The sequence below is a fragment of the Mesoplodon bidens genome (genome assembly GCF_964165515.1).
Source record: "Mesoplodon bidens genome assembly, chromosome: 14".
NCBI lineage: Eukaryota > Metazoa > Chordata > Mammalia > Artiodactyla > Ziphiidae > Mesoplodon > Mesoplodon bidens.
In genome coordinates this window covers 22,824,631-22,842,463 of record NC_138170.1, presented here as the reverse complement: position 1 = coordinate 22,842,463, position 17,833 = coordinate 22,824,631, and the positions used below count along the sequence as shown (strand labels likewise).

Genomic DNA, 17,833 nt, shown 5'->3' with positions numbered 1-17,833 from the left:
AGCTCCTCGCGTGGAAGGGCCGTGGTTCGGGGGCAGCTGTGCTTTTCAAATGTGGTGATCCCTCCTACCCACTGAGGTCCCGGTCACAGCTGAACTTAGCTCGATGGCATGAATTATTCACTCCCCGCCCCCCCGCTTTGCGTGGTGAGAGTGTGTAACAAAGTACAAACCCTCGGTGTTTACTCTCTGTGGGTACCTTTTTCCTAATAGAAGCAGCCTTAGTTGATCTGATATTTACAGCACAGCAGGAATGTCTTTCTGCTTTGGCAAGTGTTTTGCGGGATTGTGTTGGTCTATTTGTTTCCCGGGCTGACAGGTGTGGGTTTTAACGTGGCAGCAGTGGTGTCACCTGACCTGGCAGCATCTCAGCAGAGCTTCACTAAGTTCTCCTCAGCACACGCCTCTTCCTCTTGTTGTTTTCAAAGTGTAGCCATCATGGTTTATTCTCTTTCCGTATTTCCAGTGGGAAAGTGACTGTTGTCTGGGCTCAGGATGTGGTGGTCGATGTGGAAGATTAGCTGTGAGCGCGGTAACTCACGTCGGGGCTGAGGTGGCACCGTGACCCCAGGGGCCCCCTCGTGTAATTAATTATGAAACGATCAGACAGGAAGCATTGTTGTCACGGGACTTACAATGGAGGCCTCTGTGTTGTCTGGGTTAGATGTTTGGGGGAGAAAATCGTTGCTTTGGAAGGAATCATAAGTAATTATTGAAATAACTTAATCGGATTTCCTGTTGCTTTAAAAGAACTCTGGATTTTACCCACCACAGCGTTTAAATTTCAGATGTTGAACCCACCCTGCGAACTGGCTCTGGAAGGGGTACATTTACCTGTTCTTCCCACCCACCCATTCAGGACACCGGGAGGTTTCTGAGAAGCTGGGGTCGGGTAGTGGGTGTGTGTAGTCTGTGGGGTGGACGCCAGGCCATCGGGACGGTGGTGATCGCTGAGCTGCGGCCCAAGACTGCTCCATGGACGCAGGCAGGCGTCTGTCTGGGGAGGGGGCCCCGGGGAAGCACAGGACAGCAGGCAGTGACCGGGCTCTCAGAGCAGAAGGGAGCAGGTAGCACCCATCTTCGTCTTCGCAGGTGGCTGGATGGACTTCAGGTCTCTGTTCTGACCTGTCGGGACCCCGGAACAGTCTCTCCCGTCCTCACAACAGGGAAGATGAGCAAGCTGATGACCCGCGGCCCTTCTTGGCTCCAGCAGGGAGCGGAGGTCACGGGGCAAACTGCCACCTGGGAGCTGGAGATGGTGGTGGACACAGAACCCTGACTGGGGCGGAAGCAGCTGCGGGCGGGTGGGAGCTGCCCACGGGCAGGGACAGCGTGGACGGGCCATGAGTCCGGGCCCCGGTTCTGGGGGTTGGGGGCCCCGTAGTGAGCTTCACCTCCAGGAGCCCCACGAGGTTCTCCGTGACGATCAGCTTTCCAGCTGGGGGAGGGGAAGTGAGCCTTCCTGAAATCCGCCCAGAGCACCCTGTTTTCCCCCAAAGGCCTCTCAGGGGGACTTCCCCCAGGGCCTGCCTGCCAAAGAGGAGATGCGGGCCTGGGACCTGGGGGCTCCCCGGCCTTCAGTGGAGACCCCGAGGGTGACAAGAAGCAGAGGAAGCACAGGCCCAGGCCCAGTTAAGGAGGGGTCTCTAGAGAAACCCGGGGACAGCTGGGGACACCAAGCAGGGGCACGGGGTGGAAGTACAGCCTCTGACCCCGAGGGCTGCAGAGCACACCGAGTGCAGCCTGCATCCAGCCAGTGAGCTCAAACCTCGTGCCGGAGGCCGGTTATCTCCCAGCCCTGGTGCAGCATGTGTGCCTTTCAGCGAAGAACTGCAGGCGTGTTCCAGGGCACGAACACAGTCTGCAGAGGTGGAGCAAACATCAGACCTGGACAGACGTGGCAGAGACTTGGAGTTACCACGAGGGCCGTTTCAGTAACTATGCTCAACGTGCAAAGGATGCTGGTGGGAAAAGCAGACTCTGCAGAGATAGGTGGGTAATGGAAGCTGAGAGGTGGAAACTCTCAGAATCAAAGGGAAATGCCCGAAATAGAAAGCATTGTGCAAGAAATGAAGAGGGCCTTCGATGGGCTCGTCTCAGCCGAGGAGAAGGACAGGGAGCTTGAAAGTGTGTCAGTGAAAACTTCCCAAAGTCAAGAACAAAGAGAAAAAAGAGGAAAAATCCAGAGCGGAATATCCAAGAACTGGAGGCAGATTACAGAAGGTGTAATGTACACACGGAGATTCCCAGAGGAGAAGAAAGGAGGGAACGGGAGAAACATGTGACGTAAGGATGGCTGAGAATCTAACAAAGTTAGTGACACGGACTACGCCAGGGGCCAAGGGAGCTTGGAGAACACCAGGCAGGATATGCCCCCAAAATCTACACATTCAACTTGTAGAAAATTACTGATGAAGAGAAAACCTTGAAAGAAGCTGAGACGGGTGCAGGTCACACCTCACCCATAGAAGAACAAGGATGAGGATCATGCAGACTTATCTTCAGGAACCGTGCAAAGAAGAGTGGAGGGAGATATTTAAATAATTGAAAGAAAAACCCCACCAACCTAGAATTCAGCATCCTGCGAATTTATCCTTCGAGTGTGAAGGAGAAATAAAGACTTTGAGGAATCTGTCCCCTGTAGACATGCTTTGCAGGAAGTGTTCCAAGAAGTCCTTTACAGAAGGAAAATGATGCAGATGTGAAACTCGGATCTGCATAGAGGAAGAAGGAATTTTAGAGGAGGAATAAGTGATGGTAAAATTAAAACTTCTGTTTTTCTTTTTCTTAATCTAACAGGTAACAGTTTGTTCAGGATAATAATAGCAGCTCTCGGGTGATTACTGCTCATGATAAATGAAAGAATGACAGCAGTGTCACCAGAGACAGAGGAGGAGTTGGGAATACTCTGTTATATGAGGCACCTCATTGCCTGTAGGTCAGTCGTATATGGTAAATTATAGGGCAACCGCTAAAGGGATTTTTTAAAAGGTATAATTAATATGCCAACAGATGAGAGAAAACGGGATCATCTGCAGTGCTCAGATAAAATGAGAGAAGACAGAGGAGGAGTGGAAGACAAGAACAAGGAAATGAGTAGAAAATAGCTGGAAATATAGTAGATATTAATCCAAGTCTATTGATAATCACTTTAAACATGAATGCTCTAAATACACCAGTTGAAAAACAGATCGTCATAGAGGTTAAAAAACAGCAAGACCCAACTCTCCGTTTTCTGCAGGAAACCCACACTGTATATAAAGATACAGATAGATTAAAGGGATGGAGAGAGGTGAAGCATGCCGACACGAATCGGAAGAAAGCTGGGGTCGCTGTCTTCACTTCAGACCAGCTAGACCACAGAGCAAGGCAAGTTACCACGGTAAAGCCAGCGCATCCTGACGTAGCGTCAGTTCTCCAGGAGGACGTCACGGTCCTCCCTGTATATGCACTTCACAGAGCTCAGAACTGATGGAATGAACGGAGGAGGGGGTGAACCACCGTCATAGCTGGGGACTTCGACACGCCCGTCAGAATGGACAGGTCCAGCAGGCAGAAGATCAGTGAGGACATGGTTTCTCACAACAACGTTGATCAACAGCATGTGATAGACGTGTACAGACTAGTTCATCCAACAGAACACATTCTTCTCAAGCTACGTGGAGCATCTACCAAGACTGACCACATTCTGGCCCAGAAAGTACACCTACACCTTGACAACCTTTTAAGTTTATTACTAGAGTAGAAAACAATTGAATAAAAATTATATAAATGTACTTCCAGATCACAATGGAATTAAACTAGAAATCAATAACAGAAAGATAGATGGAAAACCACAAAGTATTTGGAGATTAAACAACATACTTCTAAATAACACGAGTCAAAGAAGAAATCTCAAGAGAAATTTAAAAATATTGTGAACTAAATGAAAGAACTGGGTTTCGTGTTTATGTATTTGATAAAGAATAACATGGAAGAGAATCTTAATTTTTTTCTCTTTTCAAAAGACGATTGTTTCCTGATGATAAAAGTAATACATGCATGCTACAGAAAATTTGGAAAAGGATAAAAAAGAAGAGAATTTTAGAGGAGGAATACCCAGAAATGCTGTTCTTGTTAACATCCAGTCATTTCTTTAAATGTGATCTTTTTTAGATTAAACATATGCTTAATAGGCAGTATAATTATATGGGTTTTTTTTTTTTAATTAAAAAGATATTCCGTAAAAAGTCTTTTGCCTCCGTCTCCAGTCTTCCCAGGTCCCAACTCACCTTCAGGAAACTGCTCTTAGCATTTCTTTGTTCATCTGCAGTTTCTTTCTTCCTTTTTTTTTTTTTTTTTGTGGTACACGGGCCTCTCACTGTTGTGGCCTCTCCCGTTGCGGAGCACAGGCTCCAGACGCGCAGGCTCAGCGGCCATGGCTCACGGGCCCAGCTGCTCCGCGGCATGTGGGATCTTCCCGGACTGGGGCACGAACCCGTGTCCCCTGCATCAGCAGGCGGACTCTCAACCACTGCGCCACCAGGGAAGCCCCATCTGCAGTTTCTTTATGTGACCCAGTTAAACATATCTAGGTATTCATAATTCTCCCCTGTGGGTAGAGAAAGTAGCATTTTCTATATTGCTCTGAATCTTGTTGATTTTTCTGTATCAGAATTCACAGGGGGGCCAGCATGCTGCGGCCACCCCACCCTGGGCCCATCCTCTCCCCAACATAAAAATTACATGCCCAGACCTGCCAGGATGCTGCTTTGAACCTATTTAAGGAAATCATGTGAAAAAGGAGAACACGCATTTGCTTTACTGTTCAGTCTCTCATTAATTTGAGCTCTTTCAGGCTCATTTCTCAAGGTTCCTCTTTTCCCAGCTGTGGTTCCTGCACTCAGCCTTGTAAATGGGACAGGGCCTCCGGAGGGTCACTTGGCGGCCGACGGCCAGCACGAATGGCCGTGCCGTTCTTCCTCCCCCAGCTGGGATGCTTGAACATCATGCTCATTTTTGGTGCAGTTTGTGCTGTGCAGTTGGCAGGCTTTGAGGGCTTTTTTCCTGGGCTGTGAGGGCTCACCCTGCTGCTCTGTTGTTAACGTTTCTTCATATTTTCTGAGCACCTCTTGTGGCTGATCCTTTACGCTTGTTCTGAAGTTGCCCCACTCTCCTCGTCGTAATTCCTTCCAGAAGACTCTGTCAGGGACTGGCGCTGTGTCCTCCTGGGACGGGCACTGGAGCTGCTGTCCTTACTGTTGGCAGGCAGGACAGCCTCGTAGGAAAGAGGCGCTGTTTCAATCAATGTAAGGAATGGTCTTACAGGGCGTGTCTTAGTCCTTCCAGCTGCGGTGGGTGGGGACAGCCGCTGGGCTAAGCTGTCAGATGATGGAAAACACGACAGACCAGATGGAACGGCCTTCGGATGAAATAAGCCCCCAGTGTGCAGTCCGTTTCGACACTGGCCGACCCCACTGAGCGCTGCTCCCACGTCAGCCCCGCCGTGCAGGGGATGTTTCCAGTTGCAGGTTTCCTGGGTCTGCCTGGGAATCTACATTTGCACATGCTCTAGGCTGCCGTCCTGCAGAGAGTGGGGCCATATGTGGATAAATCGCGAGGAAGGACGTGTGTGGAGCCCTTGCTGAGGCAGGAGGAGGGATTGGGAACCCGAGGTCCAGGCCGCCAGCGGTGACCATGTGAGGTCCTGGCCATACGCCCTGACGCCGGGCTCGCACTGGCGTGGGTGAGGATGAGGATGAGGATGCACGCGAGGATGCTCATGTTTGAACTTCGCTCTCTGAAGTTGCCCTTTTTCCTCTGTCTTTGATGCCGTTTCCTTTTTTTTCCCACTGTATATGTTGTCGCCTCAAGTGTGAAACCAGTGGTGAAGCATTTGTGCCAGGAGGTCACAGCCCATATGCCTTGATTGACGCCGTCTGCAGCCCTGCTGGGGGTCTGTGAACCGGGAGGGGTGCTGAGCAGGCTCCACGCCGTGGTCCTCGCTCTGCAGGCCCATCTGGAGCCCAGCGCAGCCCCACTTGCTCGGGCAGCGGTGGGGAATGATGAGGTGTCCCTGGGCTGCTGGGACTCCCTGCAGCCCCTGGGCCTTTTAGCAGGTGGGTGGGAACTGATCCAGCCTCTTACCTACAGAGCTGTCAGCTGGAAAAGTTAGCTGTCAGCTGAGGTTGATGGGATTCTGTGAGAACTATCTTGTTAATTTACAATTTGCATAGAACTTCTGGTTTTTTTTTTGTTGTTGTTGTTGTTTTTTTTTTTTTTTTTTTAAATCTGTGTGTCAACTCCGAAAAACTTCTGGGGGTCAGAAAGCAGTCACAGGATTTTCCTCTTAATAAGGTCGACCCCTTCAGTGAATTTCCATATCGACAGACTGTAAACCATTTTAAAAGGTTTTGTGTTTTTTTAGTTTCTTGAAAAAGGATTATTCTCTGAACAGCATGGGTTCCATTTTTAAATCAACCCAGTAGTTTTAAAACGTGGTTTTACAAAATACATAAATATACGCGTGTAAGTAAAGGTCCAGAGTCTCCCCGCCTGGAGCGTCTGCGGCAGGATGCCAGGGGTCCGGGCACCTTTCATTCAGAAGCTTCCCTGGGGGGCTCTGATTGCAGAGAGAGGACTGAGGAGAATCCTCTGCAGGCTGGCAGGGTTGGGGGTAGAAAGTGAGGGGAACACATGCAACCAAAACTATTCATTTCCACCTCCGCTTTGGTAAAGGCACTGATCCTCTTTTTGGGTTTGCTTTCACTGCTCCTAAGCCTCTTTTTCTGTTTTTACCTTTGTCACCATGTTTAAGTGCACTAACCAGCAGTGTGAAGTATGTTGTTGTGAACTAGAGCTCCAGAACTTTTTCATCCTGCAAAACTGAAACCCTGTACCCACCAAACAGTAAGCTCCTCCCCCAGCCCCCAGCAAATTGTTGGTACTTGCTGTCTCTGTGAATCTGACTGCTCTAGGGACCTCGTGTGCGTAATAGAATCATAGAGCATTTGTCTTTTTGTGACTGGCTTATTTCACTTGGAGTAATGTCCTTAAAGTTCATCTGTCTTGTAACGTGTCAGAATTTTCTTCCACTTTAAGACTGAATAATATTCCACTGTTTGGATTTGCCTCATTTTGTTTATTGGTCCATCTGCCTGTGAACACTTGGGCGGCTTCCATGTCTTGGCTATTGTGAATGATGCTGTCGTGAACATGGGTGTGCAAATATCTCTTTGAGACTCTGCTTTTTAATTCCTTTGGCTATATGTCCAGAAGCGAAATGTCTTATATATTAATTCTATTTTTAATATTTTGAGGAAATGTCATACTGTCTTCCACAGTGGCTGCAGCATTTACATTCCCACCGGCAGCGCACAAGGGTTCCAATTTCTCCACATCCTTGACAACAACGTTTGTTACTTTCTGTTCCTTTTTTGTTTTTTTGAAGTAGTCATCTGATGGGTGTGAGGTAATACCCATTGTGGTTTTGATTTGCATGTTTCTGATAAGTGACATTGGGCATTTTTTCATACACTTGTTGGCCATTTGTATATCATCTTTGGAGAACTGTATATTCAGTGCTTTGCCATTTTTTAATTTGGTTATTTTTCATTTGTAGGAGTTCTTTATATATTCTGGATATTAGCTTATCACATATGTGATTTGCAAGTGTTTTCTCCCATTCTGTAGGTTGCCTTTTTGCTTTGGTGATCGTGCCCTTTGATCTTGCCAGAAGTTAAGTTTGATGTAGTCTCACTTGTCTATTTTTGCGTTTGTTGCCTTTGCTTTTGGTGTCACATCCAAGAAATCTTGGCCAAATTCAGTGTCATGCAGCTTTCCAGCTATGTTTTCTTCTAGGAGTTTTATTACTTTAGGTCTTATACTTAGGTACTTAATCCATTTTGAGTTGATTTTTGTGTGTGGTGTAAGATAAGGGTCCAGTCTTATTCTTTTGCATGTGGATATCTAATTTTCCCAACACCATTTGCTAAAGAGACTGTCCTTTCTCCATTGAGTGGTTCAGCACCCTTGTCAGAGATTGTGTGATCATACACAGAAGGGTTTGTTTGTGGGCTGTCTATTCTGTTCCATTGATCTTTATGTCTTGATGCCAGTAACACACTGTTTTGTTACTGTAGCTTTGTAATATGTTTTGAAATCAGGAAATGGGAGTCCTCCAACTTTTGTTTTTCAAAATTGTTTTGATTATTTGGACTCTTGAGATTCCATATGAATTATTTTCTGTTTCTGCAAAAAAATGCTGTTGAGATTTTGATGGAGATGATGTTGCAGAGTATTGTTTTTAAAATAAGAAGACTTAAAAAAATAAAAATCCCATCAGGAGTTTGCTGGAAAGCTCTTAGCAAAGCAAGAAGCCACGTCAGTAAACACCGAGAAGATAGGACCTGCAGCCTTGCACACGTAGTTCTTGCCTCCTGTGGTGTATGGTCCCGGTATAGGAAAAACCGTAGTTACCAGGTTATACCATGAGTCTGTCTTCACCTAGAACCCCTTCCCAAAGACGCCGTGTGCACAGAACCATCCGGGTCCTGGTGGCTCACGTGTCCTCCGTCCCCAGATGCCCTAGGGCTTGAAAGACCGTGATCGTTGGGGTGAGTTGAGTGGAGACCAAGCCCCCGCCTAGAATACTAGGCTCTCCTGGTCTGAGGATGAGAAAGCATCGTCCGCTGCTCACCCTGGGGTGGATGTGTCGGGAAACAGCCCTGGGTCCCGGATGGCACTGCACTGATGCCCACGCCGCCCCGGGGGTGACAGAAGACTTTCAGGGGGACAGGCGGTGTGTGATGTGGGGAGATTGGGCAATGTTTGGTCGGGGGCTGGTCTCTGAGAACGTCATACTGCAGAATTCATCATGGGGACCTTTTTTTTCAAGTTTGCCTGTTCCACCCATCATCTCTGAAACCTGGCTCCTGATGTGCCCTGACCTCAAAGGACAGCAGTGGTCCTGGCTGGGAAGAGGGTTGGGGGGCAAGGGGACAAGGGGTGGAGGGGCAGGGTCCCTGCAGGCACTCATGTCAGGGCCGAGCCATGTGGGAGGGAGGGTCCCACTGGCAGTGGTGTCTTGGACCCCGTCCCCTGGCTGGCCTCGGCGGGGGTGGTTTTTCTTGACTGTAGCGCAGTGGGTGGCATCACAGACACTGTGTCTGCAGGGATGGCTCCCCCAGGGGACACGGCCCTGCCGGCCTCTGCTGTGGGGCAGGGGTCGCCTGACCCTGGGGAGTGAGGGTCGCAGGTGGTGACATTAAAGTGGTCACGTGTGCACCAGGGGAGTTGTGCGGAATCCAGACATTTCGCCGTTAGTGGCCTTAAAAACCACCCTCCGACCGTCACCTCTGGGTCTGTTGTTTATACGCAGGATAAATAAAAACAGAGCAAAAGGCTCTCTTCTCCCACACTTTTGTGCACTTCGTGTCAGCTTTGTTTTATAAATTTAAAATGTTTATTTTAATATTCATGCTTAACTCTGTCTGAAGAAGCAGTCTGCCTTCTGATTTGAATGCTTTATCTGGGACAGATCTTCTCAGAAAGCAATCAGCTTGGTAATCAGACCGTTTCTGATTAGAGGAGAACAGGCCACGTCAGGGGCCAGCATGTTTTTGTTCCAGATTAATGAGACTTTCTATTTTTGTTTAAAGTTCTTCCTATCGCACATGTAAACTAGTTTGTAAGAAGAAGGAAACGTGACAACTAGAATTTCAGCGGAAGACACGTACACCTGTATTACACGATCTGATTCTTAGGAGTTCAGTTGTTCAGTGTTTTCCGCGGACGTAACAGGCGTGGTTTTGCCCCCCACAGTGGACCAGATCTACCACCTGGCCTCTCCAGCCTCACCACCCAACTACATGTACAACCCCATCAAGACGCTGAAGACCAACACCATCGGGACTCTCAACATGCTGGGTGAGTTGGCCTCCCTTATTTTGCAGCTGCTGTCGGGGTGTCTTGGTCCAGCGTCGGTCACTGACTGTTCCAGTTTGATCTTGGTCTCCGTCCGTGCCCTTGGTGTGACTTGATTTGCCATCAGAACTTGTCATGGGGGTCGATAGTGACATCCCCCGGCTCCCGAGCAGCCACCCTCCCCTCCTGTGCTTTCCGGGACTCGTGGCATGTGTGCCTCAGCGGCTCTGATCCGAGATGGGGCGGGTGGACTGAGCCCACGCGGTTTGGGTGCTGCCCCTGGGAGGATGGGGAGCGCACCTCTCATGGGGTGGTGGAAACTGAGCTCTTGGCTCTGGACCGACTGCAGGACTCGCCCTGGAAGTGGGAGATGAGAGCGTGAGCACCGTCCCAGGTGGCCACACGTGCGAGTCCACAGACAGCTGGCCTGAGAGCCAGAGTCTGGGCCGTGTACACGTGGATGATTGAAATCAGGCGCTTCAGTTCCCACAGGTTTAGAAAACCAGGGGTTTTAGTTAGGTGCAAAGTGGAAGAGAGGAACCACTTCTTTAAATGTCAAGTAAAAAGTGGATTTAATAAAGGAACATTTAAGACAGGTTCCGTAAATGGGTTTGGGAAATAGCACTGCATTTTAGTTTGAGCGAAGCTGGGAGACAGGTGTGAAGAGCTGTGGGGATGGGAGCTCAGTCTCTTACACTAAGCCCTCGGGGGAGCAGGCTGTGCAGGAAGTGAAGGGTGATTCCTCTGATCCAGAGAGGGCGTCGGCCTGCAGACGGAACAGAGCCCGATTCTGCTCACAGGTGCGCCTGGTGGAGATGCCCCGTTCTTGGCACTGCAAGCGCCTGCCCCCTCTCTCCAGCCGCCCAGCCCCTCCTCCACACAGAGCTAGAGGTAGTGCGGGGACAGCCTCATGTGCACGGAGTTGTTTAGAAAGACGACTTGCCTCCCACCCGTCCCGTCCACTCGGGGCGCTCAGATGAGGATTACACTCAGGGCCTTGGTGACCGTGGGGGACGGACAGGTTCCCAGAACAGGCGCCCTCAAGTGCCCTTAGAGCTCCGGGGCAGGGAGGCTCGGGCTGGGGCTGGAACCACGAGCGAAGGGGGTGTGGGGAAGGGTCTTCCAGGGGCGACATGGACAAAGGCTGCAGGGGGACAGTGGCCAGGCTGGAAGGAGACCCAGTGGGACTCGGTTTTCTGAGATGGGTGCAGTGTCACTAGCTCTTCCGCACTTGGGGCGGGTGCTCTGAGCCTGGGGGGCCCTCCCTCTGCGGCGTCACCCCCTGCCGGCCCTGAGCGTGGCTGTGTCTTGGTGAAACCTTGTCGTTTCAGTGCAAACACCGGCCTCGCCCCAGGAGGGGGCCTCGTGGTGAGGGGTGTTCTGTGACTGTATCCCTGTCAGTATCCTGGCTGTGATGATGTGCTGGTCTTACACATTGTTACCGTTGGGGAAACCAGGCAAAGGGCATCTGTCTGGATTACTTGTAACAACTGCATTTGAATCTACGCTTTTCTCACATTGGAAGTTTAATTAAAAAAAAAAAAAAGATCTCAGGATCCTTTGTGACTCCCACCGCCTCTGTGCAGCAGTGGGTCTGGCGGGGTCCGCCTGGCCGGCATCTCTGGTGTGGGAACACGGGAGCTGGGCCTGCAGTGCCGGGAGCCTGTGATTCCACTTCAGCTGCAGCCCTCTTGCCGTTGTCTTCCTCAAGCTCGTCGCGGCGTCTGCACCTCTGCCAGCGCTGTTCTCTGTTCTTGCTGTGCATCCTCAGGGCTCCGCCAGGTGCTCCTATACGCTCAGGCTGGGACCCTTCTGTCTCGCCCCCCGACACCCCCGGGATGCCCGCAGCTGGCATGCGCCCTGAGCCTCTCCCTCCGGTGCACCTGACGGCCCAAGTTGGCCCTCTGCCCTGAGCAGTGCCTGGCGAGTGGCACGGCCAGGCCTTCATCCCGTGGCGTTTGTGCACAGAGGCTCCGTGGGGGAGTCGTTTGGGAAGCAGGGGGTGGAGTGCAGGCAGTGGGTTTCTCTGGGGCAGGGCCTGCTGTGTTGGGACTGTGAGAGCATCTGGAGGACTTACCTGAGCACCGCAGGTGACGACGCTCTAGTCCGTTCTACATGGAGGGGGGTGACCCCGGAAAGGGTTCAGAGCAGGACGAGGATGTGGCCAGTTGCTCTGGAGAAGATGCTCTGGAAGCCGGACCTCAAAGGAGGGAGGGTGCGGGACGGAGGTGCCCGGACAGGAGATGGGCTCGGGGGCAGTCGGAGATGCCTGGGGCGTGTGGGGAGTGGGGGCGGGAGGCCGACCATTGAGGGGGCCATTGCGGGGGGGCTGAGGTTCGAGGGGTCTTGCCTTCTCCCTGCGGGGGTGGGGCGGAGTTACCTGATGAAATACCGGGTGGTATGTTCGGGCGAAGGAATCTTTATGAAACTACTCAAGTCATGACTTAACAATAAACCCACAGACTCTGCATTTGGCCCTGCTTATAGTTACGAGTGTCCAGCTAAATACTGTGCTTCTGGAGGTTCATTCGTGCTTTCCTTACTATTTTAATTTTTGGTTCCAAAGTAGATGCAATAAGAGTGGGTAACTGAAGATGCATGGATGATCAGATACAGTTAATACTCAAAAAATGCTTAAATTGGCTACAGAAATGAGCGTGTGCACATGTGTTTTCCTTGTTCCCTGAAGGTGACGGTGTCCTGGTGTGTGTCTCTCTGCAGGGCTGGCAAAGCGAGTCGGAGCCCGTCTGCTCCTGGCCTCCACCTCGGAGGTGTACGGAGGTGAGTGGGTGTCGCTCCGGCCCCCTGGATGGTTGCATCCCATCTCAGGCGGAGAAGGGACCAGTGAGTCTGGACTCCATTTCCAGGAAGGCCCGGCTGGCTCTTGCTCTCCAGCAGATGGCAGCAAGGAGCTCCCTCCTCCGGCTGGGGCGAGCCTTTCTCTCCTGCTGAAGGACCACCCCCTGAGGATGGTGTCCTGTCACTTTGCCCGAGAGCATCCGCCACTTACCAATCCACAAAAGTGTCTTTGCTCCACAGGTGCCCCAGAAGTCAGATCCTTGGGGACTTTGCCAGTTTAGCTGGAGCATTTGCTCCAGTGAGAGCAGGGTCCCCCAACCCCGCCGGGAGCTCAGGGGGGTCGGCTTTAGAGCCTGCTCGGTGGGGAGATGTGGGCTGGTTGCCTCACCTGTAGGAGGATGGGTTCTGGAAGAGTCTTAAGTAGGTGGAGCCAGAAAACCCAGGCGCCTGCTTTGCCCTCCACAGGCCTTGAGGCAGTGAGCATCCGGAGAGGGCTGAGGACCACCTGTCCACTCACGGGGCTTCCTGCTCAGCCCCGCCAGCTGGGCGCAGGGTTCTGGAGAACTGCTTAGTGGACGCAGCAGAAGCCAGATGCTAATGCGATGCGATTTTCTCCTTGCGTTACTGTCGCGGAAAGGAAGTGAGAAAGCAACATGGGAAGAGATGCCTTTAAAAAAATAAATAAATAAGGGAACCAGATGGAAAAAACCCATAGAGGCAGCAATTCTACTGATGCAGTTCTGCTCTTTGCCACCCCCGTGGGAAAGCAAAGCACCCACCGCCCCCTCTCACCTGCTCCCCCTTGGCCCTGGGAGCGGGGCAGGCAGGGGGACCTTTATTCCCCATCCCCCTGCTCCCCACTTCCAGCCTCTGCAGAGGCCCAGCGGGTCCCCGAGTGGCACCGGGCGGCCCATTGTGTTACATGTCCCAGCAGCATCAGTGCTGACGCTGTCGGGGCCGCATCCTTGTCACCGTCTCAGAGCGCTGGCGGCACCCGTCCAGGCCCCTGACGTCTTTCCCATGCCCCCCCCACCCCCCCAACTCAGCATTGCATCTCTGACGGCAGCTCGCGGTCTTCAGGGCTTGTGAGTGACGTCGGGGTAACTCACGGAGGCCCCGCCAGCCCCGGTCTGCAGGCACCCACCTCCCGTGGGTTCCGTGCCTGGTCTGCCGGCCTTCCCGATGCTGAACGGGGGACACAGAGTCCAGACGAGGTGTCCCTCTGCACCACGCTTCTGCCGTAGCAAGGTGGTCTTGTGTGTCGTGAACCTCGGGCTTGTCCGCCCGGACAGTACCAGTCGAGGGGTGGTGCCTGTGCCCACCCTTCTCTTTCTGGTCCTTTGCCACGTTCAGGGTCTCCCTCTGGGAGTCCAGCTTGCCCAGCCCTCGGCAGAAATCCCCGAAGAGGTTTTGCGTCATCAGCACATCCATGTGAAGTCCCGTCGCTGGTTTTCTTCTCTCGGGGCCTGTTTGCCTCTGAGCTGTTCTGCTTCTCAGGGAACTTGAAGCACAGCGGCAGCTGCAGAGGTCTGGGTCCTGTCCTGTCCCGGCTCACGTCCCGTTATGCCCACGAGCTTCAGCTCTGACATAAGCAGAAAGGAATTGTAACGTGGGGCTGGTGAACCTTATCCAGGTTTCTTGGCAAAGATTTATGCATTTTATAGCAGAGTTGTGTAAAATTCCTGCTGTACTGGATAAATCAGGTATTAATTGATTCCAAAAATGCACTTGTGTTAAAAAAAAGAATTTGTAACTAGGGACTTCCCTGGTGGTGCATGCAGTGGTTAGGAATCTGCCTGCCAATGCAGGGGATGGGGGTTCCAGCCCTGGTCCGGGAAGATACCACACGCTGCAGAGCATCTAAGTCCGTGAGCCACAACTACTGAGCTCATGTGCCACAACTACTGAAGCCCGCGTGCCTAGAGCCCGTTCTCTGCAACAAGAGAAGCCACTGCAATGAGAAGCCCGCGCACTGCAATGAAGAGTAGCCCCCACTCGCCGCAACTAGAGAAAGCCTGCGCACAGCAACAAAGACCCAACGCAGCCAAAAATTTTTAAAAAGTCAAGATAATATTTTTAAAAATAATAATTTGTGACTAGGTTTCTTTAAATAGTCCATTCCTCTGGTACATCTTAAAGTGTGATTGGTTTACACACCAAAAAAACAGGCGTTGGGAAGTACACAGTGCGTGCTGGGGAAAGAGCTCTTTGCATTGCATGCTTGTGCTTAGAGGACCAGGGCCGACCAGGTCCTCAGGTGTGTCACTGAGGCTGTCAGGTGGTTCTGGTGACAGCACAGGTGAAAGCCATTCTGTTCCAGAGAGAGGCTCTTAAAATGTTTTCAATAAATCCATGCTTTATAAAATTCTATATTTTATAAATGTGAAACTGGACCCTATGTCTTTTCACATAGATGTTTAATTTAGTCTGTATAGTAATCTAAAAGTTAAGAACAGTTTACGGGAGGGGGGAGACTTAAAATCGAGAGACTTTGCTCTTTTCATTAATTTTTTTTCCCGTAAAAACTCATCACTGATACGAGCGGTCAGGATAGCGTGTCCCGCTGGACTAGAGGTGGACCGAGGGGCGCTGAAGGTGCTCCTCTGATAGGTATCTCTCCAGGTGAGATGTTCACCTTGGTCTTTCCCAAGCTCCCTTTTGCACCATCAGTATCCCCTGTTCGTAAAGTGTATGAACATGAACAAAGGGAGACTCTGAAAGCACTTCCTTATTGTTCCCCACCCCCGCAGACCCTGAAGTCCACCCTCAAACCGAGGAATACTGGGGCCACGTGAATCCCATAGGACCTCGAGCCTGCTACGACGAAGGCAAGCGTGTCGCCGAGACCATGTGCTACGCCTACATGAAGCAGGTATCCAACCCAGCTCTGGAGCTGGCAGTGTAGACCAGGACTGTGCTGGAATAAAGCACCGTGACTGACCCTGCCCGGGGGTGGGTGTTTCCCCAGTTTCCCACTGTCATAAATTAATGGTGCCATCAGCAGCTTTCCCCATGTGTCTCCTTTTTTGAAAAATGATTTCCAGGGCTGAAGCCTTAGGTTTGGAATACCCTTGAGTGACTGGGACCAGCCTTATGCTTGCTCACCCACCAGCAGTTAATAAGTTCCTCTGTTTTCCCGAAGCCTCCGAATCGGTGGAATTTTTTTTTTTTTTAACTTTTACCTTTCTTTCTGTTTTCTAATGAGTATAATTCATTTTGGCTTTAATATAGGTCTCTTCAGGGATGGTTATTTATACTTACTCTGATTCCCTGCTTCCTTAATCATGGCTGTGCTGGGGCTTGCCTGTGGATCTTTCCAAGTTACAGATTTGCTCACCTCCACGCTGGAGCAGGTAGAGCCTACAGCCGAGAGGCGGGGGTCTGGGATCCCACCTGGCTCCCCACTGTCTACTCTGGAGACGTGACCCATTGGTCACAGGGCCTTGTCCTGCCTGCCTGAGGGCTGTGCAGGGGCCAGTCAGACGTCCAGATGGGGCCCAGCCAGGCCATCCATTGTGCTTGACCAGCTCTGGGACCCTCACAGACACGCCCTTGGAGAGACGTGTAGGTGAATAACCGTGAACGGGGCTGGTTCCAGGACAGGCTGCTGACAGGCGTGGTGGCCACACTCTGGGACCCAGAGACGAGCAAGTGTCCATCCTGGAGCAGCCTTCTCAGGCCGAGGGTTCCTCCTGCCGGCCAGCTCGGAGGTCAGCTGGCCACGGACTTTGTGTGATGGGAGACCCTGCCTGGGTACCCAGTGCTGAGAGCTCGTGGCTGGGCTGGGGGCACTGAGCGCCTTGTTTGTTTTTTGGAGGGCAGTTGGCAAAGACTTTTTTCTCTTATATTTTTAATGAAATACCAATATTGACGACCCACAAAATAATCTTGTGCTGAGGTGCAGCTATTGATATTTAGGTTTTTCTGCCTTATTTCTTGGCCAGGAGTAGGACTGATTGTTTTCTAAGCCACTTTGGGCAGTTGGCTTGTAGTATCCATTTATTTTAATCAGTTTTAGAAAGGACAAACTATATCATTTTGGAGCCCAGAATATCTTGACCCAAAAGTTGAATAAGATGGTCTCCCAGGTACACAGAACAGCCTCTGTATACGTTGGTGCCTGAGAAAACTAACTGGAGTGTGTGAGGGGACATAAATCAATAGGGTTCTCGGCTGTTTTGCTTTCAGTCTGTGGGTGTATTAGTGAGTTTTTGTGTAGGTAAAGCTGGCGGGCAAGTAGGACATTTTTTATTGAATTTTTAGTTCTTATTAAGTGATGAGTAGTGTAACTTACTAACAAGTATTCATATTCCCTTAAGGTATGAGCTCATGATAACTGTGGTGTTTAGTAACAGCGTAGCCAACATTTATTGAGCACTGACTAGATGCCAGGACCCAGGGTGTGGGTTCCACTGCGCATGTGCTGACCCGGGATCTGTAAGTGCCGTCCAACTCGTGAGCGCAGGATCACAGCTCCCTCCACACCTGGGGACTGTCAGCGTGTGCATTTCTGCTCACACAGGTCTCGGGAGAGGCACGCATAGATGGTGCTCCCCGTAATGTATCTTCTAGGAGCCCCGTGTGCAGCCGGCCCGCAGTGGCCGTCGGGAGGGTGGCGCCCGCTGCAGAATGCCTCTGCTGCAGGGGCCGTCTGCCTGGGCTTCCCACCAGGGGCCCCAGCAGATGATGTCACCTGTGTGCAAAAGTCATCTGGTGGTTAGGGTGACAGTGGGCTTCTCACTGGGGACAGTGCACAGACTGCTCCCCGTCACAGTGTCAGGTCCGAGGGTTGCTTTCGGACACAGGCTCGGCACCTTTTGTGAAGCTCGGGTCTAGGCCAGCAGCACCGTGTAACCTGTGCATTCTGCTCAGCACACCTGCCCCAGGACTCCCATCTGCCCAGGTGAGCAGTGCTGTCCGGGCATCTGGAAATGCACCGTGGAAGGCCTGCCCCTGTGGCCTTGGAGGCAGGTGTGGGTCCCGCTCTCCCCACAGTCCCTCACCCACTCCTGCCGTCTGGCCCTTAGGTCTGGGAGTGACCATGCCTCTGGCCCTGTGGCTGGCGGAGTCCTGTCTGGTTCTGGTGGCTGCAAGGCCAATGGGCTGATGCAGCACAGCAGGGCTGGGTGCCTGG

General features: G+C 51.5%; 1 protein-coding gene across 2 annotated transcripts in view; it reads left to right on the top strand.

Annotated features, from left to right (window-relative positions):
- UXS1 (UDP-glucuronate decarboxylase 1) overlaps positions 1-17,833 on the top strand; it is a 75,817-nt gene that overhangs the window by 44,615 nt on the left and 13,369 nt on the right. For both annotated transcript variants that reach the window (XM_081253561.1, XM_081253560.1), the window contains exons 7-9: positions 9,799-9,903; positions 12,622-12,681; positions 15,450-15,571. In XM_081253561.1, the coding sequence (XP_081109687.1) occupies positions 9,799-9,903; positions 12,622-12,681; positions 15,450-15,571 (287 nt within the window). The remainder of the gene's footprint in view (positions 1-9,798; positions 9,904-12,621; positions 12,682-15,449; positions 15,572-17,833) is intronic.